General features: G+C 40.4%; 2 protein-coding genes across 12 annotated transcripts in view; one reads left to right on the top strand and one right to left on the bottom strand.

Moving 5' to 3' along the window:
- Nucleotides 1-18,272, top strand: part of FNIP2 (folliculin interacting protein 2) — a 92,660-nt gene that overhangs the window by 12,817 nt on the left and 61,571 nt on the right. For 2 of the 11 annotated variants that reach the window (XR_010601830.1, XM_008169387.4), the window contains exon 1: nucleotides 10,870-11,642. The exons of 5 other annotated variants lie outside the window; for them this stretch is intronic. Coding sequence is in view for 2 of the 6 variants with exons in the window: in XM_008169387.4 (XP_008167609.1) it covers nucleotides 11,449-11,642 (194 nt within the window). In the remaining 4 variants the exon portion in view is untranslated. Of the gene's footprint in view, nucleotides 1-10,846; nucleotides 11,643-17,568; nucleotides 17,717-18,272 lie in introns of those variants that run through there. 4 more of the 11 variants (XR_010601834.1, XR_508903.4, XM_005299308.5 and 1 more) reach the window with 4 other exon arrangements.
- Nucleotides 1-18,272, bottom strand: part of SPMIP2 (sperm microtubule inner protein 2) — a 124,719-nt gene that overhangs the window by 3,657 nt on the left and 102,790 nt on the right. The window lies entirely within an intron of this gene.

Here is an 18,272-nt window from a genome sequence, read left to right on the forward strand (position 1 = left end):
CGGGGACTTTGGGGAAGGGGCGGAGTTGGGGTGGGAAAGGGGCGAGGCCAGTGCCCCGTGGAGTGTCCTCTTTTTTTATTTTTTAAATATGGTAACCCTAGTTGTGAGGCTAAATTCAATGTTAGTGAAATGCTTAGACTTCTGGTTTGAAATAATTCTAGAAATACAAAGTACCGTTACATTTAATCTCTTCCTGACCCTCTTTCTCCTTATTGAATGATTCACAGCTATTTGTTTGCATTAAATCCACTGTCTGTGTTTTGCCAGGCTATCTTTGGTTTAGATGAACTTGTTGTTCCAGATTTCAAACAGAGATCTGTCATCATCTTGGACTCTGAACACTGTGGTGATCTCTTCATTTTATAAACCTGGATATAGAGTATCACAAAAAGTTGCTTGCGTGTCATGGCTAACTGCCTGGTTACTACTTGCACTGACTTCTAGGGCAGTTGATGCATAGAGAGAAAGTATTGGGAATATTGTCGCAGAGAACATTATAGCATCACCGATCTCAGGGGAAATTGAGAGTCAGAAGGACTGGTTAACTCAGTGCAGCTAACACAGTTATGAATTCCTGAAAGAACTGTTTAATAGTAAATTAGATTGAACTATGTTTATAGCTTAGGTTGTGAAGGCAGCCAGGCCATTTTATACACATTAATACAACATTTTGGCTTTATCATGATTGGTAAAAAGGGTGTGGGGTTTTCAGTCATGTTAGTTCAATTGCATTATCTTGCATTTTAACAAGCATTGAGATGGCTTTTTAATCACATTAAGCTAACATATTTGAAGCTATGTTTTAGCTGCCCTGTTTTTTTAGCCGGGGGGGGGGGGGGGAAGAGCTTACATCACAGCCAGCCAACACACCTTCAGATATTTCAACCTGTGTCTTAACAAGCATTAAGAGACCTCTTCAAACACGTCAAGCTAACACAATTGGGAGAAAACACCCTCTTACCCATCAAGACAGGACCTATAAGTAGGGTTACCAGTTTTGGTTGGATGTATTCCTGGAGATTTCATCACATCTTTAATCAGAGACTCCAGGACAATCCTGGAGGGTTGGCAATCCAACCTATAAAACCTGTATATGACCACAAACCATATTTGCTACAACTGTGCTTTAAAGCAGTTTTGGACATGGTTCCAAGCCCCAGTGTAGGGGAGTAACTCAATCAATAAAAGTCTAGTGCTTAGGAGACTCCAGAATGCAGTTAAATCTATCCATTCCCTGACCAGATCAAACAGTTGTCTACCTCCAGACATTTTCCAAGAGCCAATTTTCTTCTATTCAAAACACCCCACGTGTAATTTTATGGGTGTGCCACAGGAAATACTTTGAGGAGAAAATTATACAAGCATTTTATGCAGTAAAAATTTGTGCTTTTTCTACCTAAATCAAGCAATATTGCCATTAAAATGGCATAACTCAAAATACCTATCTAGGGCTGATCCTAATGGTAAAAAGTATTCAGTAGTTAATGGTGTAACAGGGAGGAAAATAAGAAGAAGAATTTCAAATTTGAAACCGGCATCTGGTTCTTAAATTCACTTAGTTGGTCAATTGTTTCACTTACAGGTACAATTATTGTTGACACTTTATCCATCTGTTTTTTTTTTTTTAATAAAATAAACCACTGGATGAAATGTCGAGGGTAATCTGCACCTACGAGTTAAACTTAGTTCCAGTAGTGTAAAGGAACAGTACGATATTTGTATTAAAATGCAGTGTTGGCATGTCTGCTAGATATTTGAGTGCAACAGTGGCTTTTTATTTTTCATTAGTGAAATATTAAAATAACAATGATGTGAAACGGAGATTTGGCCAGCTGTCCTGACAAATTTTTAGTCAGCAGGAAGTAAGAATTTGAGATTTTAACTCTAGCTATACTGAAGTCCCTTACTACAGCCAAAAAAGAATTGCCAATGTTTGACACTTGTCCATTTAGCCATATACTTCTTGGCAACCTTTAGGGGAAAAATCTTAAATTAGCAGTATGTTTTCCACATGTGAAGAGTTGACCTCTACATTTCAAGGTACCTACCAGTTTTTTGATGTACTTAGCCTTGCATGTTTTCGTGCAGACACATTCAGTGAATTCCAGAATACTGACTAATTTTTTAGATTGCAAGCAACATTTTGGCATCTTAGTGTAAAATAACAATTTTTATTAAACACTGTACAGGTATTCATAGAACTTCTTATTGTTTAAAACTCTCCATAGCTTGCGTATTGCAATACAAGATGAAATACCTGGCTATGTGTGTTGTACACTTGGACTTGATAAATATAATTTCTTTTAAAAGAAACATACAACTTCATAGGTAAGATACTAAGCCTTTATTTAAAGCTGAATTGAAATCCCTTTATTTTACAACTTGGTGTCTGAATTAGTCAGGGCCCCATGTACTTTGGGGCAAACTGAACCTAAATCCAGCAGCGAGCATTGTCGTGATTTCTTCTGCAATCCAAAAAGACGCTAGCAACTGAGTTTAGGGTGTTGCAGCAGAAGAGCCCTAATGCTGTGTCCTAGAACTGGTTACACGCCTCTAACTTCACAAACCTGAAAGTTTCAGTATTATGTATAGGACAATTCATCAACAGCCCTCTTTACAAAAAACAGTTAAGGAGAATGTTCTGTGCAGAACAGGCAAACTGTCATAAAACCAACAAGAGGAACAAATCACGTCTCTGGCTAAAACTAGAGAAAATTGTTGGTTTGACACTATATCCGTCTGCAGTTATCACTTAACTCATCTGCTCCAGGATTTCCTGGCATTCATCTCCACGCTGGCTATGGATTATGCTGTCCGTGCTGAGGGAGTGGTGGTGGAGGGGGGAGGAGGGGAAGGGGTTGTTTTTTGTTTTTGTTGGGTTTTTGTTTGTGTCCCTCTCTCTGTGGTGTGTGTGTTTTTGTTTTATTTATAAATACATCCACCCTTCTACCATGTAGACAAACCAGTAAGTGTTCGTGAGTATTAAACACATTATTCTCATTTCTCATCTCTCCCTTCCCCTGATGTGCTAACAATGTCTGGAATAACCTCACTTTGCAAGTTACTTGTTATAGTCTATTTTCCAACAGTCACAAAGTCAACATACCAATGGGACAAAGGGATTTAAGAACCACTAGCTCCTCCAAAATTTCCTGACAATCTGGGGATGGAGGGGAAAAAAACCTCAAGGGTCTAGTCTCACTAATGGATTGTTGGTTAGTATCATGATATTATTTTTATTTGGAATTCCAGTAGTCACAGAAAACTGATGGTACTGCAAACACCTGAAGCAGTGTGAAGCAGCACATTGAATGTTTTTGTTTAGGTGCAAGTAATGTCTTCATTTGTTGCAGGCGAAACTCTGTTATTGGCAGGTGAATAAAGGAGGTTGGCTTTTGACTACTTTGTTTTTTAAAAGTCTACATTATTTGTTACTGAAATGGATCTTGAACAGCATTTTGAGGTCATCAAGAATTGAGGGTGTTCTGTACTTCTTAGCATCAGGCCTTATGTTCTCAACCACTTGTAATCTGTACGTACTTGTTACTTGATGTTGGAGTTTTCTGATTTTAAGAAAATTCTTTTTGAGCAGTAATTTGGAAGCTACCTAGTAGAAAATAGGTTGTACAAATGACGGCAAAGTAGTAGGAAAGGACAGGCAAGCCCATGTTCCAGGCTGTCAGCCCCAGGATGCTGTCTGCTGGCTTTAGGTTCTGAGATGCTCCTTATTTTATTCCTTATTAATTGATTAAAAATACAACAAGAATTGGTACAGTATAAAAATACTAGATTTTTTGTTTTTTCTTTTCCACTCTCTTGGCTAAATTGGCCTTTTTAAAAGTACAATGTGTAGTTTTAATTCTGCTATCAAATATACTGTTACAATAACTGGTAAGGTTCGTAGGTGTATGGGCAGTAAAACTGGCAGGGTAAGAGATTCTGCCCCATTTCAGTTTCTGGTGAAAGCAGTTGTTAGATGTGCCTTGGCAGCATCTTTATTTAATAGCTGTGTTCTTGGAAGTTGGCCTGATCACCTGATTCAGTCTGGAACAAGTGACATATGACTATGCATGGACCAGGACTGGGGGATGACTATATGAGGAGGTGGAGCTCTTCTGCTGATTGGGACACATTAAACAGAACAAATACTGCTTGCTTCAGTCAAGCTGCTGGTGTCCAGACAAATCTGAAATTGGTGTTAGAGCCCAAAGGCTGGACTTTGTTACTAAAGATGTACTTTGCACCCTTTTTTTAAAAAAAAGTAAATATGGAATTTTTTGAAACTCTTCAACAAATTGTTTTTATTCCAGAACTAAAATCTGAGAAATAGTTGACATGAATTTATAATAAACTAGAGCTAGTAACTGATCAAACTTTAAAACAAATCTCTTTGATCTGAACACAGCCATGCTTGGGCTCAGTGTTCTCTCTGGCAAGAAATTCCGTTATTGGTGTTACTGCTGAAAACATTCTTTGCATCTGAGCCTTGTCCAGGACTTCCTCAGTGTCACTGTTCCAATTTTGCATTTTATCTTTGCAGCTCTGTTGGGTATCTAGGTCCCAAACTATTGAGTTCTGTAGATTAGGTAAGACTCTGCATGCAGGTCTTGAAACTGAGACCTCAGAGTTGGAGAAGCCCTGGTGTGATGTATTCGCACTGGCTCTTTTTAGTTATGACAACTGTGTTTAACTTGATGGGGAATGAGTTCTGGTAATCTAATCTGGAGATGAAGAAAGCAGACATTAACAGTAGGTAGTTTCTTCTTTGAGAAGAGAAGGGTCTGTTTTCAAACAATCTAAAGATAGAGTATATTGAATTTTTGCCTGCTTAAATGCAATTTCAGCTATCTCCTCCAGCCCCAGTATTGGGTGTGTTTTGTATTAAGTGGTCCCTAGAGATATGTACAGTACTTCTAACCCTCATCTAGTACTGCTCAGATATTTCATTTAATAAAGTAAAAAATTGTGTTCTGAAATTCACATTGCCTGCCTCTAACGTGGTTCTGGTATTTCTAGCCTGGTAGTAAGAACTTCCCCATTACACTGACTCCTTGCTTACGTGGAAAATCTAAAGCTAGAGAGAGGCAGTGTAAATCACATGCTTGTTCACTTGAGTGACTAATGTAGAAAGTATCTGGTCTAACTTGTGTGAAACTGGTAACAATGCATCAGAGTTAAACAAGGTGGATTAGATAAGCTCAGCAGCTTGTTCACTGTCTCAGGGTTATTTTAGGTGAATAAGTGTAAGAAAAAGAATGCAGCTATATAGTGTGTCAGAATTTTGCATGTTCATGGTAAATATGGGGAGAAGTGTCTTTTTTTTGGAAAACATGATATTTATTGGCAATCATGTTTTTTTGGAAAGTACCACAAATAAATGGTTCAACAAATGGAACAAAAGGAAATCTATCTTTAGGTGAAGTGGAATCTGACATCTGTTTTGTTTTTCGTATTGTTCATATATGACAAATACTTGGTGCTACTCTCTACCTTTTAACAGGCTTCGTTTATTGTATTTACTGCTTCAGTTTTAGGAGAACCATCCAATGTGTAATAGTATATGGCTGAAAGGAGAGAAGTTGGTTTGGTTTTGCTGTCTGTGTCCCTGAATCCCACTTGCTCTTTTGGCAAGAAGTTTTGTGAAAGTTTCTGCTTGTCTACAAATATCTCTAGTTTATCTCTTTAAAGGATGTGGGAAAGAAAATCCTACTAGAGACGTACATGAAGAATCTACAATATTCTAAGGAAACAAATCTTGAAACAATGCTTGGACTTTAATGGATAGGTTTTTTTGGTACAGGAATTTATATCCTATTGGACTTCATCATGATATTTGAGAGGGGTATATGTGTGTGTGTGTGTGTGTGTGTGTGTGTTAAAATTGCGTTTGGGATTAATAATGCATAACCAATACTGCCATTTTAAAAGCAATCAAAGTGAAGAAGAGAGTTAGGTCTATCTAGGTTTAGAAGTGACCTACAAACAGAACAGGTGACATACTGCCAAATAGTCATATAAAAGGAATGACTAACCTCCCTTTCCCAATGGATTATAGCAGGAGGGTAGGAGGCTTTCCTGAATCACTGTTTATGGACGCTCTGTGCCTGCCTGTAGGTTGATTTCTTCTTTGGGCCTTGTGTTGCAGATTGAGCATCCTTCAAAAATTGGTTAGAGAAAGGAAGTGGTGAGCTGGTAATCACTTGATGCCTCCAATATGGTGGCCATTAGTGTTTAATCCAGAGGTGCCTGGGGATGGCAGTAGTGGTGAAAGAAAAGGGCAAAAAGGAAGTCAAAGCTATAATTCCATATTCCTCCTTGACAGACAATTCCAGTCAAAATGGCAAATGAGGTCATATGAGTAGAAGATTAGAAAATTAGGTGGCCCAATTTTCAGAAGTGCTGAGTATCTGTAGCTCCCATTGACGTAAGTGGGAATTGAGTACGCTGCATCTCAAAATATCAGGCAGAGTTATTTTTGTGTGTTTTAATCCTCAATTGGCAAGGGAGATTTAGGTTAAATATTAGGACAAACTTTCTAACTACAAGGATAGTTAAGTATTAGAATAGGCTTCCAAGAGAGATTGTGGAATCCTGGTCACTGGAGGCTTTTTAAGACCAAGTTAGACAAACACCTGTCCAGGGTGGCCTGACTCTATTTGGCCCTGCCTCAGTAGATGGGGCTGGATTAGATGACCTCTCAAGGTTCCTTCCAGTCTTGCATTCTATGTTTCTAGCACCAGACACTGATAAGCTATTGTAATCAATATACAGTAATTGAGCATTCTTCTTTGGGAAGGGGGGGGAAAGCTTATAGTGCAACTGGCAGCATCTTCTGTTCTTCCACTAGTCTTAGCCCATCCTCCTCAATTTATTTTACAGTTGTATACATATGAAGACATATATATACGTTTTCATTCAGTATTAGTAATATCTTGGAAGTATGACACTAAAATACTGCTAGTCAAATTAGTCCAGTGTAGTAAGTGTGTGTGTTAAGTGGAGTGAAACTTAATACTTTGCACTTTCAGGTGGTTCACTGTATTGCAGTGCTGCACAAACATAAGTCCTACACATTCAGTTGTTGTCTTTTAAAATTGAAATGCAGTCTTACAAGTTGTAATCTTATGCTTTTGTTGATCATAATCAAAAAGTGTTTGTGTATTTCTAGAAAGAACTTTTTCTAAGGGTTCTGTTTTGCCTTGGTGTAAGTGGTAATTTTTTGAGGCCTATGTGTGCCTCAGTTTCCCCCATACTTGGCGTTGCTACCCAAGGGCAGGGGGCGGGGGAAGATTAAATTGTCTTTCAGGATTAAGTTGTGTCTCTAAGAGACACAGGTATGTGCGTCATGTCCCTGTCTGGGTGGAATGAATAGAGTCATTCAGGAACTGGCTGAAACTGATCCAGATCAACATGGGGTCCGGAGAGACAATGCAAGCTCTAATGACTCATGGAGCTGCACTCTCAGCAGGGGAGCTGAGCAGAGACCCCCCAGCGTGAGAACAAAGGACTGGGAGGGTTGAGGTGGGGGAATAAGTGTGAGCTCTGGAAGAAGCTTGGTTCTTTCACTGGGAACTGACTGAGGAGGAGGCAGAGAGAGACAGAGCCTGAAAATGGAGTTCACTACAGCTTGGCTGGTGAATTGCACTGGGCTGACCAGAATGGACTGTGCTTTAACCTTTATTTCTCTATGCTAACTTATGGACTTCCAGTGCTGCGCTCCAGTCAACTAATAAACCCTACTGTTTTGAAATTGCTGCTTGAGTGTCACTGCAAATACTGGCTGGAGTGCATTAGCCCTTGAAGAGTGTACAGGTATCTACTAGGAATCTGCAAAAAGAAGAACAGGAGGACTTGTGGCACCTTAGAGACTAACAAATTTATTAGAGCATTTGTTAGTCTCTAAGGTGCCACAAGTCCTCCTGTTCTTCTTTTTGCGGATACAGACTAACACGGCTGCTACTCTGAAACCTTTACTAGGAATCTCTCTCAGTTGGACTTGCAGAGTAGAGCTCATAGTATGAAGCAGAAGTCCAGTAGCTCAGTTTAGGAAGCAGTGAGGCTGCGTGGCCTATGCCAAAGGAAGAATGAGGCAGACCCCTTGGGGTTCCTCCAAGAGACTTTTCAAAAGCTGCAGTGTAGCATAGTTCCTGGGGATCCATGATGGTAACTGATAGCATAACTAAGGTCTCAAATAGAGTAATAAGTGAAGTACTTCATGCTTAGGGTGACCATATTTCCCTGTGCTGAATACGGGACACCTGGTAAAATTACTCATGTTCAAGTGAGTTCAATGGCAATCAATCAGAACTATGCAGTACAAACGTTCAAATTAACATCAAGTTGACTGAGCCCATGTTAAAAAGAAATACTGTGTAGCTGGATTCTTTTTATTTATCTTCTTATCTTTAAGGCTCATACGGGGAGAGCTGACACACACACTCTCCCGTACACCTCTCACATGGTGGGGAGGAGAGGGCAAGCGTGACCGACTGTCAGATCCAACCTTCCCTGCCTGGCGCTCTACAGGATGGCTGGGTCCCTGGGATGGACCTGCATCTCCTGTTACCTGGTGTTGCGTCTTCCCGAGGCAACATGTGGAGGGGTATGCAGGGTCACATGCTCCCCTCCCCAGATTTCTGCCAGGGTTTACACCAGGATGTGTGCAGCAGCAGCCTTTCAGCACTGTGTGTGTGGGAGAGAAGGGACAGGAGCTGCTTCCAGCCGCAGGGGAGGGCGGGGGAAGGGATGACTGGCCCATGTCTTTGCAGAGCTCATCTCTTCCTCCCTCCCTGCTCCCCTGTGGCTGGAAGCAGCTTGTCCCTTCCTGCCCATACGGTGTCAAAAGGCAGCTAACGCCTTCAGGCTGCTGCTGGCCACCGACATAACACAGCTGCCTCCTGTCTCCCAGCTACAGCGCAGGCAGGAAGGGGTTAAGCCCTAAGGATGCATTGTGCACCAGGGCCAAGGGAACCTGACTGCAGGGGCTTCAGCGAACCCAGCCAGAAAGGTGGCTCAGCAGGAGGGGGTGCCTAGGGGACAAAGCAGCCTCACACTCCCTGGGGGAAGGACCCGGGGGGGGGGGGGGGGGAGGGGCAGGAGGGGAAGGGGAAGAGGGAGCTAAGTCCCTGCCCAGGGGGCTGCTGTGGAGCCTGCACGGCTGGGGCATGAACAGGCTTAAAATCGCTTTAGGGCTCCACTCGGGAGCTTAGCTGAGGGGCAGAGAGGCTGAACGGGTCTTTGGCACATGCTCCTCCTAGCCAGCATCCTGGGCCAGCGGGTCTTACAGCGCTGCAACTTTCTCGCTCAGGGCTGTGAAAAAACACCCAACTGAGCGCAGCAAGCTTCAGCGCTGTAACGTGCCAGTGTAGACAGTGCACCAGCGCTGGGAGCCACACTCCTCGTGGAGGTGGGTTTTTTTAGAGCTGGCTCCCAGCGCTCTGCCGCGACCATACAAGCAACGTTAAAGCGCTATGTTGCCAGTGTAGACAGGGGGAGGGAAGGAGCCTGCTGACCAGGCTACTGGTGAGCCAAGCATTCCGACCAGAGGCTGGTTCTCCGCACAGTGCTGGGAGCAGGATACACCCTGCCTAGGGGGATATGTAGGAGCAACGGGGTTGAGGGGGCAAAGGAGCAAAGCAGGGAGGGGAGAGCGAGAGGAGGAGCACATAAAGGGTCGATGGGTGGGCAGCAGAGGCGACACATAGCTGGCTGTTGCCTGGCGCCTGCCCGCACGCACCAGTCACTGCAGCTCACAGCTCACAGCTCACAGCACGCAGCTAGTGCCGGCCAGAAACAGGATGGGGGACGGGGCCCTGCTGGCCAAGAGTTGGAACGAAGCGGGGGCTTCACTGAGGGACCAGCAGGGGGAGCGTCCGCCCCTCATGCTGCAGCTCTGCCCCGCCACCAGCCTTGCACACCCACCCCCATCATCAACCACTGCTCCCCCTAAGTTGTCCCATTTGTAAGAAGAGATAATACTTACCTTATAAAGAGTTTTGAGGTCTGTGGATGAAAAGGGCTTTATGAATGCAAAACTTATTTTTGGTAGACGGTACTCTACAGCAAATTTTAGCGGAAAATGGTGATCTTGTGTGGGGTGCTTAGGTTTTTTGGGTAGAATCCTTTTTTTAAGGGCAGAAGGGACAATTATATACTCTAACATGATGATGATAGTTGAGCTTACAGAAAACAAGATGTGTCCTCTTGGTCTGTGTAACCCAAACACCTGTGTAGTGTTCTGTCCCATCTAGTGGCACCGAGACCACTTAAATTAATGAGTCTGCTACAGCCTTCGCTAACAGCCGCATGGCTTTTAGCTCATGCAGTAAAGGCTCATGCATATAGCTCTAGAGGTCCCTGGTTTGACCGGCCTGCCAATGACAGGGGTCTCTCGGTGTTACACATGCACCACTGAAGGGATTGAATATCCATTTGTTGTAAAAACGAAAGTCTGGTTTTAATTCTAAACCTGTTTCTCCAAGTGGATGTTAGTCATTTAAAAAAAAAAAGGGGGGGGGGAATGTTTTTAGTTGGACTACATTTTTTAACTCCTATTTGGTATTTAAAACATCAGTCTTTTTAAGGGAAATATTTTTTAAGCAAGTGTAAAAGTGAAACATTATCTCCCTCATATTCACCAGATTTTACTTATCAATTATATTCTGTAAGCAGTTTTCCCTTCCACTGTGTAAAAGCTTTTTTTTGAAGCAGTATCAGGTTCTTAGCTGAACATAAAGTGTTTACTCTACAGAGTAAAACCATTACTGTGCAAAAATTCTGGGGTGTTTGCTGGTGTTAATCATTCCTTACTGATAACTGTAGGGTATTGGTGACAGATTTTTATTTGCATTTGAAGTATGGTGCTGAGCCATAGGTGGTTGCTAAGAGTTGTCAGATGACACTTGCTCACATGAGAGCCATTAAGAGGGTGTTGTAGCCAGTGTTAGAACAACCTTGCAGCTAAGGGCGAGTCAGTGCAAAAGCACCTATGCTCTTTCTTTCAGAGGCCATATGGTTTGGTCTTGTGACCAAATAAATAATTGCCAGCTACATAATCACATACCAGGAAACAAAGGTAGTTAAAATCAATATCTGCTGACTGCTTACTGGTCTTGGTGGAAAAACTCCAGCAACAGAAGCAGGAGATAATCTTGGATGGGCTTTGAAATTTGAAAGTTCTGTGTGGTGGTCTAATTTGGGATAAATACTACATTACATTGGATGCAATTGTCTTCCTGAATTATGGTTGGCAGAACATGCTACTCTTGTTGTAAAAAAGAAACCCAGTGGATTGCTACAAAAGACTTGGTTGAATTTCTTCTCGGAGAGGAAATGTCCATGGTTGCTGGATGCTGAGCCATAGTGAAGCAACTCACTAATAGCCATATCTCTTAAGCCAGTGTTCAGTATTTTCAAGAAGCTTTGGGAGAGTACATCTGAACTAAGAAGATGTGTGGAGGTACTCCAAAGACTGCACACAGCACAGGAGAGCAAACAGACCAAGCAAGAAACAGTAATAATGCCTCTTGCCCACTTGGAAATAATATCTCAAACACAGGATTAGCTAAAAAGGCTAAAAAATCTTTTGTGGCAGAACAGAACACCGACCATAAAAGCAGTGTCAATACATTGTTGCAAAACAGGTAGGCCAGTTATCTTTTTTGAAAATGTAATTTTCAGAGGTAATTGGATGTTCTAGCTTAAATTCTACTGGAAATATAACCATGTGCCTAAAATGCCATAAAGTCAACAAATTCAAAAGCTGTTTTTCAAGTGGGGCCTCTTATTCCAGATGGGCCATAATACTCCAAAGTTGTTTTGTTCTTCTTTAGTTACTCAGACCAAATTTGTGACCAAATTGTGCAAGTTAGAGTCTAAATGCCTGGGTGCTAAATGACAATAGTTGAAAGAGAAATTTAGTTTCGGTAATACCATGTAGTTTCAGCTACTGGCACAAACTTTCCTTTCCCTCCTAAAACTGTTTCTGATTTTCTTTGCCTGCCCCATGTCAGAGCGTCAATCAGTGACATTTTGCAGGAGAAGGGGGGAAAAGTGGTGAAATGAGGGGACGTTTGCATCAGTTGCTGAACATTTCCAGGAACAAATCCCAAGATCAGTCCATAAACTAATACGGAGTTTGGTTACTGTCCTGCTATAACTTCTTAGTGATGTTTTTTATTCAATGAATAAAACTCTTGAGTGAAAGCTGTGAAGCAGTTCCAACGTGTATTGTTTTCTTACGCTACCGTGCAACAAAATTCTGTTACTCTTTCCCCTCCATCCTGGGTTTAAAAGTAAAAATTACCATATTGAGTTTAGTTGAAATAGGCTAGTGATGTCTTTTTAACCTAACAGCGTGTTCAGTATTTGCTGCGCTGAAACATCAGTTTGTACCTTCTCAAAATAATATTTTTAAAGCAAACTGAAATATTTCTCAAATCTAAACAAATGAGTTGCTTTTCAGCTGGAGTATATGTATAGATTTCAGAATATACATGTGACTATTATGAAGGTGAGCTGTAAGCTTTGTTTGTTGAGATCAGAGTTCTGTTGACCCCGGCAAGAAGGGATGATCTGAAAACAATATGCTGGTTAAGGCTTCTGGGTATTTGCCGCTTTCTAATTATCATTTGGGTACAGTAAGGGGTGATTTTTTTCAATTTTTAACATGTGATCTATATTACCAATTAAATTCTGCGTATTTATTTTATCTCAAACTGTTTATTATCTTTAGAATCACTTCAGCTATCTTTAAATTTTCTAAAACAACTGAGAATGTTCTTCTAGTTCATTTAAAAAAAAAATACTGTCCTTCTGTGTATAGCGATGCACACATGGAAAATAGTATAGGAACTAAGTGCTACATCAAGAAATCAAATCAAGGCTTGTGAAAAGCAAATATAATTTTAATTTTCCCCTAAGCAAAAGAGGTCACCTTATATCCAAGTTTATCCTCTTTTATGTATAGCAGAAGACATCTGAATAAGTCTAAGGAAGCAGCTTTGCCATTATTTTTGGGAGAGTGAAGGAATTTTTTTTACCTAATTCTAAAAAGAAACCTGGTGAACAAGCCAGCTTTTAATTAAAAAAAAAAAAAAAAAATTCTAAACATGTCATCCACTCAGGAAAATAAAGGACTTGTTACCACAAACAGATATTGAAGAGTGCTGACCACATATTAACTATAGAAAAGCTATATGAAAACCATGTGAACATAGAAATTTTTTTGCTAAAATTCTTAATTATTAGTTCTGGCGTCTTTCCATACACTGGGGTGATCTGCTCCTGCTCACCACTGTCAGTTTTTAATCTGCCTGAAGTTTACCCTACTGTACTCTTTGCATATCACAGCTCCTCATTTTTGTTTGGTTCCAACTGTCTTAAAGTTAACTCAATATTAGTATTAGGCAGGTATCCAAAAATAGTCCTAATACTTGGTGGATCTTGTATAATGTCTAGGTAGCTCCCTTTAGCAGCTAGGTAACTGCAAACAGCTGGACCAGCTGTTAAAAAAAGAGAACAATTAAAACAGAACAAAACAACAAAAAGTAAATACATCTCTACCCCGATATAACGCTGTCCTCGGGAGCCAAAAAATCTTACCGAGTATTTACTTATAGGTGAAACCGTGTTATATTGAACTTGCTTTGATCCGCCAGAGCACACAGTCCCACCCCCCCCAGAGCGCTGCTTTACCGCATTATATCCGAATTCATGTTTTATCGGGTCGTGTTATGTTGGGGTAGAGGTGTAGCTACTTTGTGTTTTTCCAACTGAGCACAAAGATTTAACTACTGAAGCGTATCCCTGATTGTATTACACGTTGATGTTAAAGAGGAACTGAAAACTTACTTTAAAATTGACTAAGCATCACAGTTTGCTAAGTATTTCTGTGTTGTAAATGGGTTTGAAATGGACCAATAGAACTTTTTTAGTGTGTTACAAATAGACAATTCGGAATTGCCCTTAAGTATGCTGTTAGGACTTCAGAAAAAAGTGCAAATTCTCTATTTTGAATATTCTTCCACTATAATTTAGAAATTAGTGATGCAAGAGTGGGTGAGTTTTTTCTCTTCCATCAAACCCTTAAATAAAATAGACTTGCTTTAAACATCAGAGGATAACTCGCCAAAGCAGAAGTTTGCTATAATTTACATGGACTAACTGTACAACATTCCTGCAATGCCAAATGTCACTATAGTTTGGGGGGGAAATTCTCTTACATGAAGATGAGCCTAAAATTGCTTTTCAAAACAAGGGTGAAATTGGTCAATAGATAGTTACACTAGTAATGTTTATATTTAACGTATATCAAATGCAATTAAACACAAAGCTCTGTGTGAGACTCCAAGACACGTTAAGTGTAGGAAATGATTGAATACTCAGACACCACAGTATTGGAGTTGTGCGTTATGTGAAACTGCCTAGACAATACAGGATGGAAATACAGCTATGTGCTTTTGTGAAGGGGAAAAAATGGTAGTCATGTGAGAAACTTGTGCCTTGTGATGGATTCCACAAGGAGATGACACTACTGGAAAACAACACATGGACACACATCCATGTGTATTTGAATGACATCTGATCTCATTATAATCATGGATGGATCAGTTCTGTAGTGTGAAACTGGATCGTTCAAGAACCCCCCTCCCCCTCCTTTCCCTGATATAATTTATAACATTAAAATGTGGTCTGTCAAAATATAGCATCACAAATTAGACTGGTGAGAGGCATTCTCTGAAGTTCCCCTTTTCAGTTCAGCATATTATGTGTAAGTCCCTTCTCATGCAAGATTTGAGATCTGCTTGACAGAAGCTTAGGTAACATCATCTTAATGGGCTAATGTCTGGAGTTAAAAATTGTTAGTTTGAATTGATTCTAATTGCTTTTGGTGTGCAGTGTAGCTGGGATGGGAAACTGGACACAGTACCTCAGCAGGCTGATAACAGAATACAGAGCTGAAATGCAACTCAGTCCATTCTTGGCCAAAAGCTGTTGCCTTGCTACCTGAATGTGGTCTTTGATGGTCATGTAAAATACGAGGGGCAGTATGGGGAAGTCTGCACTGCTCCTGGCCCTGCTATCCCTGTTCTGTGGGTAAATAAAGCAGCCAACTTAGTGCTTTTCAGGAGCTTTACATTTAATTTAAAATCAAACATGGAAAGATTCCATTTTTGTTTGTTTAAAGGAGTTTAGGTCCCCCTTTCAACAAATTAGCACTGTGATTTCTGAGAGAATGTGGAAAGGAATTGAGGAGGCAAGCTATAAATGAACAGGGATGGAATTGGAAAAAGAGACCAAATGCATGAGGTAAATTGAGGCAAATCCATGGGCTGTTTTGATTTCCTCCTTGGTTCACTTTTGAACTGGATCCTATAATGAATCTCAATAGGCATTGGGTGAGAAACTAGTGATGTAGTTTGGAGTGCAGTAGATGGCGTGGTTGTAGTTTTTAGCATACATGAAGTGTGTAGGATTTCCACTGGGTAACAGTGAGCAGAGCCCAGTTAGGTTTGATCGCGTACAGGGTAACTAACCCTAATAATAACTGTGACTATCTTTGAAAGGGCCGACTTAAAAACAAAACTTAGTGCTTGTCTAGTACTCCTACCTCTTCAAAGCTGTGTGTGTGTGTGTAATATATAAAACATTAAAGGTGAGGAAAATCATTAATAGCAAAACAGCCTTCGCATCATTTTGTGGTTGTAGACATGCATATGATACCCTTTGAGTTGGTTAGGGCTAAATAAGCATCCTTTTCAAACATGGAAGTCCTGCCTAAGCAATACCAGTGGATTGGAACACAAAGTACACTTAGCAAAACTTAGCAGAGGAAATAGCCCAAAGAATCAAGATAAAACACGAAGAGCCAATTAAAATAATTTAGAAACAAAACAGCTATTTGTGAAACACTGGCCTGTTCATGGGAGAGGGCAATTAAGCCTGGTCTTCCATGATGGTGTGTATCCTTCTTTCCTATAAAAATCAGTAGGAGTTGAGGATATTCAGCTCTTCGCAAGATTGGGCCCTTTAACAGAGGACAAGTTAAAGCAGCAAAGAGATTCTATGAACTTCTTGTTTCTAGTAGTTTGTTTATTTGTGTGATATACTTTTTTCCTTTCTATAGAGCCTAGTCAGGAAAATTCCTATTCCAAAGGCACTCTGTGTAGGAAATCAATGTGGCCTTGACAGTCTGTTATGCAACATGATAAACTAAAATGACTATTAATAACAGCTGTACTGTTGTCCCCTAGATATGGTCCATTCAGGTCAGAGCTGAGGCACGTCACCTCAGCACATTGCCTGGTATGGAGAAGCTTGCACTTTTGCTACCTGTGCTGCTCTGTGGATAGAAGATTTCAGTGCACATATGTCATTCCAGCTTCTTACATGAGCTGTAAAATTTATGTACTCTCTTACGCTATGTAAAGTGAAAAATATTATGTAACCTAAGAAAGATAATCGAACCTCCATACTCTATGGTGTAGGCTGACTGCCTGAGAGATTAGGAAGGAATGTCTCTTCCCCCCGCCCCCCCACCTTCCTCCCCATTAGATGCACCAATGATTGTTTAAGCCCTGTTGCATTTGATTATACAACAGTTTGGGGGTGGGGGAGGAGTGAAGAAAAAAAACTGCTTCCAGTTGAAATTGCAAGGAGGGATTTTCAGAGGAGAACCATGCTATTACTTGAAACCTGTTTTTAATACAAAATTAAGATTGTAAACATCTTTTCACTTAGAACACTATTAGACTGTTTTGTTATCTTCCAAGTTTTTCTGTAGATTAAGAAACAATTCATGAAACATTAATATCAGAATGATTCCAGCATCAACCTTAACTCTCCTCCATTAGCTTTATCTGTCCTCCTTACTAGTGGGAGAATCCCACCCCTTGCTGAACGAATGAAACTAAATCTTCCCTGCTTGAATATATGAATGTAAAATGAGGACTATTACAGCATGATATAGCCTGCACCCATTCTTCCAGCCTTCCTCAGTTATTTAGAGATCCAAGCCTATTTTGGAAGGATGTGTGAAAGTAGTGGAGGTTAGGAGGCCTAAGGTTAAAGTAGGATATGGGAAATATGATCTCAGGCCTGCCTTCATGAGGTCTTTAGAAACTACATAGCTTATTTACCCTACATGACTGGGTGACTAGAAAAGGGTTTTGGGTTGACTGCATGTAGAAGTGGTTTCTGGTTTATACTACAAAAAAAGGGGTGGGGAAGGTGCTTGTCAAATCTCTAGTCTCTGATTGGTGAGCAGGTGGGTTTGAGGTTAACAGGCTGCTATGCTGAGTTATGTTTTGAATGATGGGTGTCTGGGCACTAGCCAAAAGTTAGACGCACGGCGGTAATCTGCATCAATGGAGCATAGCTAAGGTTAGTGTTGAAGTTACTGAATGTAGAAGATTTGGACTGCAGTAGTCTCTTTCTTTTGGTTGTCTTCCTCACTTTCAAAAAGTGAAAGTCAGGGAAACAACAAATGTTAATAGATATTTGTTTACATCCGTAACTCAGTATGAGTTTCTTGTCTCAGAACTTCTCTAATTTGTATATTCTTTTTTCTGTTATGATTTATTAATGCCATAACTGCCTAGTGCTTGACAGACAAGAAGATATGCCTTGCCCTGAAGAGCTTAGTCAAAGCTACATAAATAATGTAACAAGAAATTACAGCATGGGGAAAGTGAAAGAAGAGAAGCTTCCAACTAAGGTGAAGGGGGAAAAGTGCTCTGAAGAGAGAATTATTTGCAAAGCAATGTGATTTTTTTTAACTCTTTTTAGTTATGAAATTATTGTACTTTGTACAAATTTCTTGCCAGGTATGTATCAAAAAGGAAAGCATGATCATTATAGCAGTGAGCTTTTGTTTAAAGAGATATACAGCAATACAGTCCTCATCTCTCTGTTTAACAGGGTGTTAACATATTACATATCCATGACATGTTGTTTCTAAAGATTTTATTAAATTGAGTATAGTCTCTGATTTCACATATTTAACAAACCAATCATGTCTGTGATAACTTAATTTTATTCACACTTGGATTGTGCTTCTGGTAGAGTTGTAGGATTTTTTGTATGAAGTCCCAAACCAGTAAATCAATATAAGAAGGTGTCATATTTCTAATCTTAAATCTTTCACTTATGAAATTTGAACATTGAAAAAAACATAAAATAGCAGTAAGTCTCCATAACAGTCATTCTAAAATAGGGTGACAAGATGTCCTGATTTTATAGGGACAGTCCTGATTTTGGGGTCTTTTTCTTAT

This window comes from Chrysemys picta, chromosome 5 (assembly GCF_011386835.1).
Source record: "Chrysemys picta bellii isolate R12L10 chromosome 5, ASM1138683v2, whole genome shotgun sequence".
Classification (NCBI taxonomy): Eukaryota; Metazoa; Chordata; order Testudines; family Emydidae; genus Chrysemys; species Chrysemys picta.